The sequence below is a fragment of the Brienomyrus brachyistius genome, chromosome 6, assembly GCF_023856365.1.
Source record: "Brienomyrus brachyistius isolate T26 chromosome 6, BBRACH_0.4, whole genome shotgun sequence".
In the NCBI taxonomy this organism is placed as follows: Eukaryota; Metazoa; Chordata; class Actinopteri; order Osteoglossiformes; family Mormyridae; genus Brienomyrus; species Brienomyrus brachyistius.
The window spans coordinates 8,934,869-8,948,728 of NC_064538.1; the positions used below are offsets into that span (position 1 = coordinate 8,934,869).

The 13,860-nt window shown below is 42.8% G+C and overlaps 1 protein-coding gene across 2 annotated transcripts in view; it reads right to left on the reverse strand.

Annotated features, from left to right (window-relative positions):
* LOC125745268 (XK-related protein 7-like) overlaps positions 1 to 1,388 on the reverse strand; it is a 51,764-nt gene extending 50,376 nt beyond the window's left edge. For both annotated transcript variants that reach the window (XR_007398615.1, XM_049017941.1), the window contains exon 1: positions 852 to 1,388. Coding sequence is in view for 1 of the 2 variants with exons in the window: in XM_049017941.1 (XP_048873898.1) it covers positions 852 to 1,378 (527 nt within the window). In the remaining variant the exon portion in view is untranslated. The remainder of the gene's footprint in view (positions 1 to 851) is intronic.
* Between the last annotated feature and the right edge of the window lie 12,472 nt (positions 1,389 to 13,860).

Here is a 13,860-nt window from a genome sequence, read left to right on the forward strand (position 1 = left end):
GTGTTTTTCACCTATAAAAATGCATGCCTGTATATATGTGCGGTTTATATACGTTACATTACATTTCTGTAGCTGTGCATTAACGCAACATTTGTTAACTTTCCAGACCTCACAAAAGAAATAAATGCATTGATATCTGCAAAGATAAAAGGGATTTCACAGACGGCAATTAACTGTTAAATGTCAGATTGATGTTTTCTGCTAGAGATTATTGACCTACTAGACTGTTAAACGAGTGGGCAGACTTCCTATACTTAGCAGTGATGAATTGGCCAGGCAATAGGAAATATGGGAGGCCGATGCGTCCGAGATCCTCGTCTAAGGCTTCCTCAGTGCTTGAATCAGCATGACTGTTCATATCTGACTTGGCAGCAGCGGACAAATAAGCAAAACAGTGCTGTCTGCCTTGGGAGTTTTTCAGTTTGTTTGTTTGTTTGTTTGTTTGTTTTGTTTACGACGAGTTTTGAACTCCTGGAGAAAGTAGGTTTGATCACACCACCATGCCGGCGGCAGACGGGCACTCACAGTCACTTGAGATGGAGACATACAGCACGCCAGCTGCTGCCCCATCTCAAAAGTCTCGATCTCCCGATTAAGTCCATAACATATGCATACATCCTCACAGCAAACTAACAAGCAAACCGCAATGACACATCAGGCTGGACGATTTAAGAAAGCACACCGAAGAACCAGCCAAATTATGGAAACATGAGAAGCATCCTATCCCATCTGTACTTTTTTGTTGTCCACTACAATGGGAAAATACACAGCCCGTGCAATTCACTTAGATCGGTCTTAAGATGTCTTAACACACCTGGATGTGCTAATCGGGAAACGTAACAGCGTCTTACCTCCAGACTTGTCCTAACTGCAGGATATGAATGAGGGACTGAAAGAGCCACATGCACGCCCTGCAGCACCTCTGGGTACCGCTCCTGGTGCCCGTCGCAGGCAGGGACCCGGCAACGCAGCCAGCGCCTCGCTGTTCGCTGCCCTTGGTGCTGAAATTGCAATCTGCCCCGGACGTCGCCGCCACCACCGCCGTTCCGTTACCGCCGCCCGGGATGTCTGAGTAATCGTAGACGAACCACCTGAAACTTAACACCTGAACCACCACGGAGGGAACCACCACGAAGACCAGCGTCAGCCCGAACCAGCAGTAGTCCCGCCTCAGGTAGTAGTCCGCGGCCAGCCACAGGTCGGTGGCCCCGTCTGAGAAGAAGACCAGGAGGGCGCACAGGACCCAGCAGCAGTCCTGCAGGGAGTAGCGCTTCCCGGTTTGGCGGGCGGGAGGCTGCCGCTGGTGGCCGACAGCCGGACACCGGGGAAGGGTCTCATTCTGCATAGACACGGCTGCTCCATCCGATTTAGCGGCCATGTTTGTTGTAGAAAAGAGAGTGTGTGTGAGAGAGAGAGAGAGAGAGAGAGAGAGAGAGTAGGAGGGGAGGGGTGCAGTGTGTGTGTGCGCGCGCGAGCCAGTGTGTGTGTCTGAGAGAGAGAGAGAGAGAGAGAGAGAGAGAGAGAGAGAGAGAGTGAGGGAAAGTAGGATGGGGAGGGGTGCAGTGTGTGTGTGTGTGTGTGTGTGTGTGTGTGCGCGCGCGAGTCAGTGTGTGTGTGTCTGAGAGAGAGAGAGAGAGAGAGAGAGAGAGAGAGAGAGAGAGCAAAAGATAGGATTTGGTGGCGAAACTGAGGCAGTATTTTTAAAGGCTAAGCTTTCTCATCTGTCCCCATTGATGTGAAGACAACACCAATCCGCCAGGCAGGCACTCCGTATTTCTAAAACATTATTGCACTATGCATGTGGGTTTTAGAAGTCTTCCCTGGATCGGGAGCCCGGCATAGATGCTAGCACACGTCATCAATTAATTAACATTTCTTTCTCATTTTTAAGACCTTTTCATCATATTTTAATATGATGTTTATTAGCGTTGATCTGCAGGACTCGCTACATCTTATTCTTCCTATCGCAGGCGTCGGGATCAGCTGACGCTTAAATGGATGCCTAAATACCCTGCAAGAGTGTGTATGTTGCCAGGGCTCCGGTTATACTACAATATATCGATTAATGGCAGCTGCGACTCCTCTCGGCCACGATGTCCTTTATGGCTCGCAGTCTCTGTGAAACTCCTCTTCATGTGTATCCCGCCGGAGTTATCCAATTGTCACGGTGCTCTTTGGCGAGAGCATTGCGGGCTTATTGTCTGGTAGAGAGAGCGCGTTTCGCTTCTTTTGCTTGGAATTAGAACAAATTTGCCAGCATCTGTCAGCTTATGAGTTTTACCATCTTCGGCCTTTTGTAAAGGGCACTTTTTTGGCTGTATGCTTTGTAATTGTACCAAAACGATGCTTCCATTCTAGCAGACTAATCCAATGCATTACTTTCTTTAATCCTTTTATTATTATTATTATTATTATTATTATTATTATTATTATTATTATTATTATTATCATTATTATTATTTAAAAAAGAGCTTGTCACCAATTCTAGACACAGTGGACACACATTATTCCAGTTATTCCAAAAAAAATTTTGAAGTAAAATTTGCAGCCTTGAGTGTATGCGATACACAGCTTTTTCCAGGGGTGTAGTTAGAGATGGATGGATGGGGGGGGGGGGGGGGCTGAGTCTTTCCCTGGGGGGGTGGTCGGGGGGGTAAAGACCCCCGAAAAGAGGCATAATGATACCCCTGGATTTTTCCATCCTATATGATAGTGAGCAGCATGATGAAGACGGGAGCCCTGCCATTCAAAGATAACAGCAGAACTGTTACACTTTACAGTAATATGAAGCAGGTGGACTGATCTGGAAGAGGAGTAACACTGTAAGGTACCATCTGAGGCACATTAACATGACCAGGCGTGGACTGGCCATTGGGAATGATGAGAATTTTCCCCGTTGGTCGGTCTTGTGGGAGCCAGTCTTTCTTCCCAAACCCAGTCATTATATATAGCTACATATTACCTGATTGTATATCGGTATATTACGTGGTACTGTATATCAGTGGCAAAATAAATCAACTCGGTAAACCCCGCCCCCCACCACCAACATGTTCAGCGGCAAATTCCCACTGGCGGTAAAAGTTCCCAAATATTTGGGCGGGTGGCAATAGTAAGAGTAGGGGCGTATAAAATTTTATTAATCAATGTTATTTCGGCCTCCTTTTTTAACAGAGGCCCCTGGGGTTAGCCCGTGCTTTAAAGCATCCATGATTAATGTACAACATACAGAACCAATACATTCAACATTAGGTAGGTAATGAGGAGCTGTACACACAGAGACTTGCATATGGTTCTATGGTTCCTATGAGACAACATTCATGCAAGGATTTTAAATGCTAAGCACCTGCACCTCAGTTATATGCAAAGAAATCACTTTGCCTGACCCGAATGCAAACCCCCACCCCTCGGAGCCACAGTAGCTGAAAATCTCTGGTAAAGCAATTATCACAGCATTTATTAATAACAGGAGCAGAACTGAAAACTTAAACAAAACTTTAAGGAAATACAAAAGACACCTGGTGTCGTTTGTTTGGTGCTGTGACGAGGCCTGGATCCCGAAATCGACAACGAAAGAGCTGTGGATTTGAAAGTGGTTTATGGTGAGGCAAGCTGCTCCGTCTGGGCTGGCAGTCTCTCCCCGGGCCGGTGGGTATCGGCAGTGAGGCGGAGGAGGAGCGGTCGGCCGAGGCCGTCTGCCTGTGCGTCTGCTTTGCTCGCACACCCGCTGTAATCACCGCTTGTGCCGTAACTCCCGCCCCCAACTCCCCACGGTGCTGTGGTGAAGTGAAACGGCCTGAGGGTGAAAAAAAACTACATATCTAAAAAAGAGCAAAGCCAGAACACAATGTGCTGCAGCTGCCAAAGAGGTGCAGGAGCACATGAGCCTTGGTTTCAACACACAAGGCATCCAAGCCGATGGAAATACATGCATTAGCATTCCCTGTGCCGCTTGACTTATTCATAGTTACTATGAACTATTTCAGAGAGCCAGCTACTTGTGTTTAAACCACTTGCCAGTTATGCTCTCAAGGTTACACTGGCTTAGTTTGCAAGTGAAAAATGACACCCACTTGTACATCATAAAATGAAACATGGACCCACCCTACAGACATACACACTTTCCCCGGCACCTGTTTTCTGTTCAAGCCAACCAATCAGCATGCAGTCCAAGTGAGGCGTAGTGTTAAGTATAATGGTTGTACCGTTCATTATAAGTGGCAATCACCTTTGGTGTTACATCCTTACTGGTTAAGTGACCATCAAAAACCTTCATATTTTAAGCATTTCTTACTGCAATTTCTTTCCACATCTTCCAGAACTTCAGTGCATGTCTTGGATGCATTTTTCATTGCGAGCAAATGTCCCATGACAATGCGTGTTAAAATAACTGGAACTAACTCTTTAAAGAAGTTAGTTCTCATTGTCATTTTTGAACAGCCTTTTTAGAAGGCAATTCCTTTATCTGAGAACAACGCATTACCATCCAGCTGCCATCTCGTGATCATGGATGACTGCCTGATGCAGCATCAGCATCTGACCTCGGGCAGAATTTAAATGGCACTATATCATGCGATATCAACCCTGTGATTTACGGCTCGGTGGAATTCCACATACAATAAAAAGAATATCATTCTGCTTTCTATGCCGATGTTAATTTGTCATTTTAACATTGTTTTATACCTTTATGAAGCCTGCACGAATTGGCACGATCATAAATCTTCTTGTTTTCCAGCATGCTTGAATAATGCCAATAGCTGAATTACAGTAATTATATTTAATTGCATAGACATAATATGAAAATTGTTTCATGCGACAGTAAAAACCTGGAAGACATAATGGTCATATATGAATTCTTAAATAAGATATTTGAGAATACATATACGGCGTACAGCAAGTCAGTGGAGCTCGGATGGGTTTTGGAAAACAGTAAGAAATACAACGTAGTGAAACATGATGGAAGGAGAAAATGGTTGTAGGACAATTTTAAGTGATGAATGTAGGAGTGGTTGTGTCAGGTTTTGAATATTCGAAGATGTCCACAGTGCTGAATCTGCACTTCAGATACATTTAAGTGATATCTTAATGAACAATATCTCAGGGCTCTAGCTGCCAGACAGCGACTCTAAAGTCAGACCAACCATTACATTTATTTGATCTTCTTTCATTAATTTATTTTAGGTTTTTTTTATAATCTCTTAGTTTAATTACTATCTGTATGTAAGATTTGTACCGATTTGTGCTGCTTCAACAGAACTGCCATCCATTTCCATGGTGCAGTAGAGTATTCTGGAAAGAAAACTGCTTCCCCAGCTAAACTCAATGCCTTAATTTCTTAATTAATTAAACAAAATACTAAGCACATTTTTAGGGTTGAGTGCAGTACGTAGAAACAGCATGCAGTTAAATGTGGTCATGTGGCTGAGTAACTGCAGTTAAAAGAGCTCACTTTTGTTGCGTGTCGCTGTGATAAGACCGCAGGAAACGCTGTTTAAGTTCCTAAGACAGTAGAGAGAGACAAACGAGGAGTGATGCAATGCCAGTCACCAGTGCTTTCTCACAGCACAATACCACGTTCCACTAATCTCAAGCCAGATAACAATATATGACTGTGAAATCCATGGTTACTCAAAACAACAAATAGATCACACAGGGAAGTTGTCAGAGTAAGAAACAAGGAGATTCATTGGGCATCCTCATGGTGCAAATGGATAGGCAAAGCAGGGATGATACAAATGCATGGTTTACTTGCTAACTTAAATGAGCACCAAGGAAACCTGCAAGAGCAAGACCTTTGCTCCTAGTCTCTCTTACACGCAGAACAAACCACACGAATAGAGGGACTACCCCAGCCTCACCCGTGTCCCGAAATGTCCACACCCTTCTGTGCCTCACAGTGACATCGCTGCTTCACTGTTTGTACATTAATATATTAATTCAAAGATAGCCTCAAATGTGTAACTTCTAACACTGTTAAGCAGAACTTTGAAGGCTAACCCGGAAGTCATACCCTAGATCACAAGCCTGTAGACATAATGGGAAAGAGATTACACTGTTTTTCAGAATTTGGATTATCTGTTTTTGGTGCAATGTTCATTTTTCTAAATATTTGGCATTTCTCAGTTCTAGGAAACTGGAAATTCCATGAGCCACTAAGGGCAAAGAATGTGCTTTTAAGTGATACATCTATCATCTGATGGCTAGTTTTACGCCACACCCCCTATCACCTAATTTCATAGGTAGCCGGCAGCTCACGGGCACCCAAAACATCCCTGGAAGGCATTTACAGTATGGACCCGCTGGTTGATAAATCATGGCCAATGGGCTCCTCCAACCTAGTGGTATGTAACTGGGCTTCTCAGAGTGACACGGCTCAGACTACCTGGATAATACCGGTGTGATGATCCCAGAGTCATATGAAGTGGGATGTGCTCTACCTGAACTAGACAGCCGAAAGTGTGAAGAAGGACAGTGCTGCCAGTCTGCAATGAAAGAACGCATAGACATGGAGGAACCCTAAAGCATGCATATGCGGAAAGACTGATACAGTATATAAGTGATTAATACCTTATTACACACAAGGGTAGAATTTCCAGTGTTTCAGAAGATGGTGGGGATCTTTATTTTGTGAATAAAGCAAATATGACAGGTGGGGATGGCTAAGTGTCGGCTTCCAAAGTGAGGGGATTGATAGTAATTATTCTCACAGCACTGCTTCACTCTTCTGGGGTTGTACAGGTTGGGACAATGGTTTGACAGTTGTGCAGGAGTGTGGGCTGCAAGAATCAACTTAACTGGCATTTCTGGAGAAGCAAAATCTGTTGCAATACTATATGACTTTACCCCAAAAGCTGTAGATAATATAAATATTTAAGTAAATGTTAGGATTCACAGCAAATGCAAGAAGAAGCGGTATAGAGATGTCTACAGTTCGGACGTTTTTTCTGTTATTCTGAACTGCAATGACACTTACACTGATGCCAGCAGCGCAAAACCACTGGAAATGAGGAAAATCGGCACGCAAGATAATGAAAGAATAAAGAAAACGTAGAGAATCTTTTGTGCGTCTATCGTAATAACAGTGTGCCTGTAAAAACAGCTATTACTGCAGGTAGGGAATAATATATCTGCTGAGCTTATCTGAAATCAGACAAGTATATTTAGATATTTTTTTGATATTCGATATTTTGAATATTGGAAAAAAAGAGCCTAAAATACGGAGGGGGGGATTTCAGTGGATTGGCTGCATGTGGCAGTTACATCATTTTCAAATATGGCAAATGGCAGATTTTATGAACGACATCCATTATGTCTGATAAGTGGCCTTATGATCTGGTGTTAATGACATCTGGAGCCATAATGACTGTAATGGCCGATGTGATGAGCCAATGGAAAGTGGGGTCTAATTACAGTGCCCTAGCACACCTGAGGTAATGTCGCCACTGTATATTGGCTTGGGGTTAGTGTGCCAAGACACCCAGGGTCAATGCAGTACAAATACACTTAAATGCACTTTTAAAATGTTTCTAGACCAAGCAGCTTTTTATATATATATATATATATATATATATATATATATATGGGGCGGCATGGTGGTGCAGTGGTTAGCACTGTTGCCTCACACCTCTGGGACCCAGGTTCGAGTCTCCGCCTGGGTCACATGTGTGTGGAGTTTGCATGTTCTCCCCATGTCATCGTGGGGTTTCCTCCGGGTACTCCGGTTTCCCCCCACAGTCCAAAAACATGCTGAGGCTAATTGGAGTCGCTAAATTGCCCATAGGTGTGCCTGTGTGAGTGAATGGTGTGTGAGTGTGCCCTGCGATGGGCTGGCCCCCCATCCTGGGTTGTTCCCAGCCTCGTGCCCATTGCTTCCGGGATAGGCTCCGGACCCCCCGCGACCCGATAGGATAAGCGGTTTGGAAAATGGATGGATGGATGGATATATATATATATATATATATATATATATATATATATATATATATATATAAACAATCTTCTAAGAGAGTGCTATTCAAATCTGGACCTTGATTCCAAATCCAGGCCTTGTTTTCCATTCCCCCAGGCAGTTAGTTTAATAATTACTGATTCTGACTGATTCTGATTGACACCTGGTTCACAGGCAAAAGAAGGCTGGAAAATCAGCAGGGCTCGGACCTCGAGGACCCATGACTTGAAGAACCCTGTTTTTAAGAGTTTTATTCTGTCTGTTCAGCTGAAGATATTAGTAGGTATACAGAGTGTCGGTCAAAGTAATTGTCATGTCATGTCATGTCATGTCATGTCATGTCATGTCATCAGAAGATTCCCTAGTCTACATAGCCTAATGGGTTGTCTGGGCACTGGGTTTACTTTTTTGCTGACAGTTGACAAGAACCATGGTGTAATTAAACAAGAAAAAGTAATACAAAAAGCAGTCACATGCCACTGATTGCTTATGAACCAATACACCGATATATCTGATGAGTATTAAACTGTAGACTGCTGTCATAAACACATACTGTATATCACCCCAATGGGCACTAACACTAGTTAATAGCTAATCATTAAGGCGTAATTTGTATAATTAAAGATCTCCCAATACAATTGCACACAAAACAATACAGCAATTTATGTAAAATAATGTGTTGTAGTATACAACAACTTTAAATGAAATGATTTCCATACAGTGAATGACTCAATATTCCCTTAGATTAACATTTTTTTTTTAAATTATGTCCAATATTTGAAGCAGTTCAAATTGTCTGTCTGTATATATATATATATATATCCATCCATCCATCCATTTTCCAAACCGCTTATCCTATCGGGTCGCGGGGGGTCCGGAGCCTATCCCGGAAGCAATGGGCACGAGGCTGGGAACAACCCAGGATGGGGGGCCAGCCCATCACAGGGCACACTCACACACCATTCACTCACACAGGCACACCTATGGGCAATTTAGCGACTCCAATTAGCCTCAGCATGTTTTTGGACTGTGGGGGGAAACCGGAGTACCCGGAGGAAACCCCACGATGACATGGGGAGAACATGCAAACTCCACACACATGTGACCCAGGCGGAGACTCGAACCTGGGTCCCAGAGGTGTGAGGCAACAGTGCTAACCACTGCACCACCATGCCGCCCCTATATATATATATATATATATATATATATATTTTTTTTAACATTCACAAGCACCGGACACCATCACTCCATGCCAGACATTCCCCCATTCATCTCTTAATTCAAATGTTTAGTTTATGTATTTTACCCTTTGATAAATTCAGATTTTTAACTAAGAAAATCATGCATATGATTACAAGTTAAATTAAACAATGTCCTGCCTCACATGCATAATTATTAAACAAATGTGTATTTTGATTATACGTTTCGATCCGGCCAATCGTTTCAGTCCAGATTCATCCGGTTATGAATGGATGGTTGAAATGTAGATCATGCTCAATATTTCGTCTGAGTATTTTCTGTCTGGAGTAAAACAGGAAACCATATATATATTTCTTTGTGCAGAATTATTAGGCATATTATTACTATAGAAATTGGGCAAAAAATGGATCTTACAGAGAGTGGAAAAAAACGGCAATGTGCCCGTCAGATGAATGCAAAGCAACCTTTTAAACTACGACAAATGTGATCACCATACAAACGGAAGCTTTGCGGCTAACAGCCAAAGATGACAGAAGAAGCACGTAGAAAGTAGATACAAATAAACTGGCAAAGAAATGTGTCACATTAAAGGGGGACTTTCAGAAACTTTTTAGCATTAAATGCCACCATTTGTTAAAACTGCAATCTGAGCAGAATCTTTGGAAGTACGAGGTGCAGTGTGCTGCGGAACACTGCTAAGGTCACAAAGGCTGAAACATAACCTCCACTCAATAAGGCATGCAAGCTAAAGCATCAAGGATAGGCACAGACACACCTCAGGACTTCACAAAGGCTTCATGTACAGATGAAAGTGACTCTTGATGGAGCAGATGGATGGGCCTGTGGATGGAGATCCTCTTCAAGCACCAACAAGCTGATGATGTGGCCTGAAATTATCAGATGGTGTAAAAACTACGAGATCAAATGCCAATTTCTAGATGACAACATCTTCGAACATTGGTACAGGAAGCAAAGGAGTCAGCAGCTTTCAAATAGGTCCTGATATTCATACAGGATAATGCTTGTTACCATGCATCAAAGTATTTCACAGATTGGCCAAGAAGGGCTTGGAAGGTCATTGAATTATCACCTCTTCGCCTTACTTAACCCCCACTAAGAACTACTGGGCTCAATAGTTAGTCATTATACTTTATACCTAGACCTACAGTAATAACAAAAACTGTTTTATTTGTATTTCTGTTGAAGAGAGAAAAGTCCATTAAGTGTCTGATTGCCTAATAATTATGCATGCTGGTAATCAAGTGTTTTTTTATATTTTGCTTGTAACAGACTTATGTAACATTTTCTCCCTAAATGAATTTACTGGAAGCAAAAGAAACCTTCAGAATTCACTTTTATAAGTCTACTTTAGCTAAAAATAATCTCCAGGAAAAGTACTCGCCTAATAATTCTGCACAGCACAGAGATAGTGGATGAATATGTCATATTTATATATCCTTGAAAAGTATATAACATTTATATTTGTTTTATTATTTACTCCTTTTTTGGTGTCTTGATGATGTTATAGAGGGTAGCACATGACCCCACAAACATTTTCCAGGTGCTGAATATCACTGCCCTTCCTGTAGATGTGGAAAATGCGATACTTCCACCTAGTGGTCAATTTTTAAACTTGCACTATACTGACCGTCTTAGTTATCAGATGATCGGCATTAACGGTTTTACCTCAAGCCCAACATTAGGCTGCGGAAGCGTAAGAAACTTAACTGCTTCAAAAATCAATGAAAACTATTCTTATGTGTCTGATATCTATTTTGGTGATGGAAATCATGCACCCCACCCCCCACCCCTTTAACTTTTCTTTTACTTTTTCTGGCTTTATCTGACTTTCACCATGGGATACATTTACTGCAAGTTCCCCTGGATTATACTTTTCTGTAAGTACATCTGCATACAAAAAAACCAAGTGTAAAATTATGAACCTGTTGCAGTCATCTGCTCCAAAACAGAATCTAAAGACCCCAAACTGCCCCCTCTTGCCCTCTCTTTATTCTCTCACATCTCTCTCCACTCTCCCACTTCTACCTCCCCACTCCTTGTTCAGTAGTGTGAGGCGGAAGCGCTATGATTAGCTACCGACAGGAATGGGTCTATCTGCCAAGGTCAGCCCCAGACGATTGGTCTTATCAGTTCAGCAGCAGCTGTCTGGGCTCCGTGCCTGCTGTAAACAGACAGTCTCGGGCGATAAGCCACAACAAAAAGACCCGTGGAGTAGAGCGATGACCAATCGCCGCCGCGGTGGGCGCTTGCCGGACTGCGGCTGAGCCGACCGGCATCCACTCCCAAAGTCATCGCCTCATTGCGCACCAGCGCCCCCTTCTGTCCTGAATGTGGCATTTACCGTGACATTGACGTTTAGCCTGGAAAGGCACGATGCAAGTGGGTTAAACACGCAAAAAACAATTTCCTCTTTCTTTTTATGTTTTAAAAAGATGACTCATTAGTCAAAAAGAGAATTAAGCAGAATGGTCAAATTATGTAATTGGAGGAAGCTGTGATCTTAATTATACAGATGCTGTCTTCGTTTTAAGTTGAAAGTAATATTTAACACTGATTACTTTATAGATAACAGAATAGACAAGGGCCCCCAACTAAATGGGGGGGGGGGGTGAGACACCTAGAGAAGTTTCCTTAGCAATAAGAACAACTGTTGAACAACAGCTGTTTAACAACTGACATATGATCCACACCAACAGGTCAGTCATCTGAGATAGACTGTATCTTGAAGTGCATGTTTCTCTGTAACTGTGATTAAATATGTTCTTCATATGTTCTGAAAAGTGGTCCCCACTACGTCAAAATAACAGGTTTTTATTACATTATGGGGGATATTTGGTCGTAATATAAACATAATCCACGCACACAGACAAAAGCTGGTGCATTAATAAACGAACGAAACTCCCAGTTTGCTCATGGAGTATAATGGACCAGGAATTAGAGGGACAAGATAACCAGAGAATCAAGTATCAAAAATATTATGGTCTGGGGCTTTAATCTGATCCCCACCCTTGAACAGTCACACACCTCGCACGTCATCTTACATGCTGGTTACGCTGTGCTCCCAGTGACTCCAGTTCTGAGCTCAACACAGGTTCGCATGTAGCCCAGTTTCAAAATATCCTGTCAGTGTCCTTGCATGGCCTTCCACCCTGCCCCCCCCCCCCCAGTAGGGGGGTCCCCTCTGTGGCTCTTCCGTCAGCATCTCACTGTTCATTGTTTCCTGTTTTCCCTACGGCTCTCGGCACGATCACAGGGCCACCACACATCTATAGCTACTTTTGCCATAAAAACTGTGGAAGAGTACAAAGCTTGCTTGCGCAAAAGATGGTGTTTGTCGTAATGTCAGTGTGCGTGGATGTGGGTGGGGAGGGCAATGCAGGAATTTGTGGCCATGCGTCTCAGCCTTGGGATGACTTCCATGACTTCATGCAAGGCGGCAGACAGCGGCCCTGCTGCAAGGCCAGTGAGACCCACCTTTGGAACCGCAAATAAAGAAATGCAGAACAATAACTTAACATCCTCTTTTAATAAAGCGAAAAACCCAAGCCATTCTTCTTTAAAAGCTACAACCTTCAAAGGGGCTGGCAGCCAATGACACTTTGCCATTCTGGTTATGGCACAAGATAATAACACGAAAAATTATCCAGCTCCAACTTCAACCTGTCTAGTGACTTACGTATCCTCTAAGTTTGCTTCTGTTTCCTTCTATGTACTGTGAGTTTTCTGTGCAGCAGGAAGCAGAGAAGCAACTGGAATAACAGGGAAGAGGAAGTGGGACCGACACTGGCTAATGAAATAAGTCACATGAACCACAGGTGATTCTTAGGTTATTAGGAGAGGCTGAGTTCAGCTGAAAATGGGACAACACTCTTGGGAAGTAGGAATGGACCTGACCTTTTGGCATCCTGCTTAAATAGGTCAAATGAATCTTCCAAAAAACTGAAATTTATCAGAAGTGTTATTTAACTGGTGTTGTAGATCGGAGCGCTAGACTTTGGGAAGGTATCATTTGAGAGATAACAACTACAAAGCCTGTCACTTACATAAAAATAACTTGTTTTGTCTCTTCTCTCCTGTGTAAATCCCAGATTATTTTGCATAAGTAATATTGACAGAAAAAGTTGTCAATATGATGATATGGTGACAGAAGCAGAGTTATATACACAAACGCAATACATTTAGTCTTTAATGAGTTATAACAAGAAATGTTATGCTACGCCACCCTGCACAGCATCCAGCTATATTCACGAAAAAACTTTATAAGTCAGATCCTTTTGGATTTTACCAAAGGGGACAGTGAGAGGCAGAGAAACTTAATTTGTAAGGTGTGGAACATCCCTTGAGACTCAATCTGGGAGTTCATTGCATCCCGGAACAGAGTGGTAATTTTCTTATGCGGTCTCTGTTCGAGGGGAAAATTGTGTAGGAGATTTAATGAGAAGGACTGGGACACGACCAAATTTATTACGCTGCTCGGCGTTAAGCTATAATCAATTTATTGTATCTATCATGGGGGAGTTGGCAGGTTGGAAATAGGATCCACTATTACAATTAATATCTGCTACATATACATATATGCAAAGACAAAGAATGAAATAACTGGAACCCCAAAAGGAATCCAGTTAGACAGCAGACACACACAACCCAGCCCCGACTCAAAAAGCACCAAAGGCACATTCAGAAAGCAGCTGGGT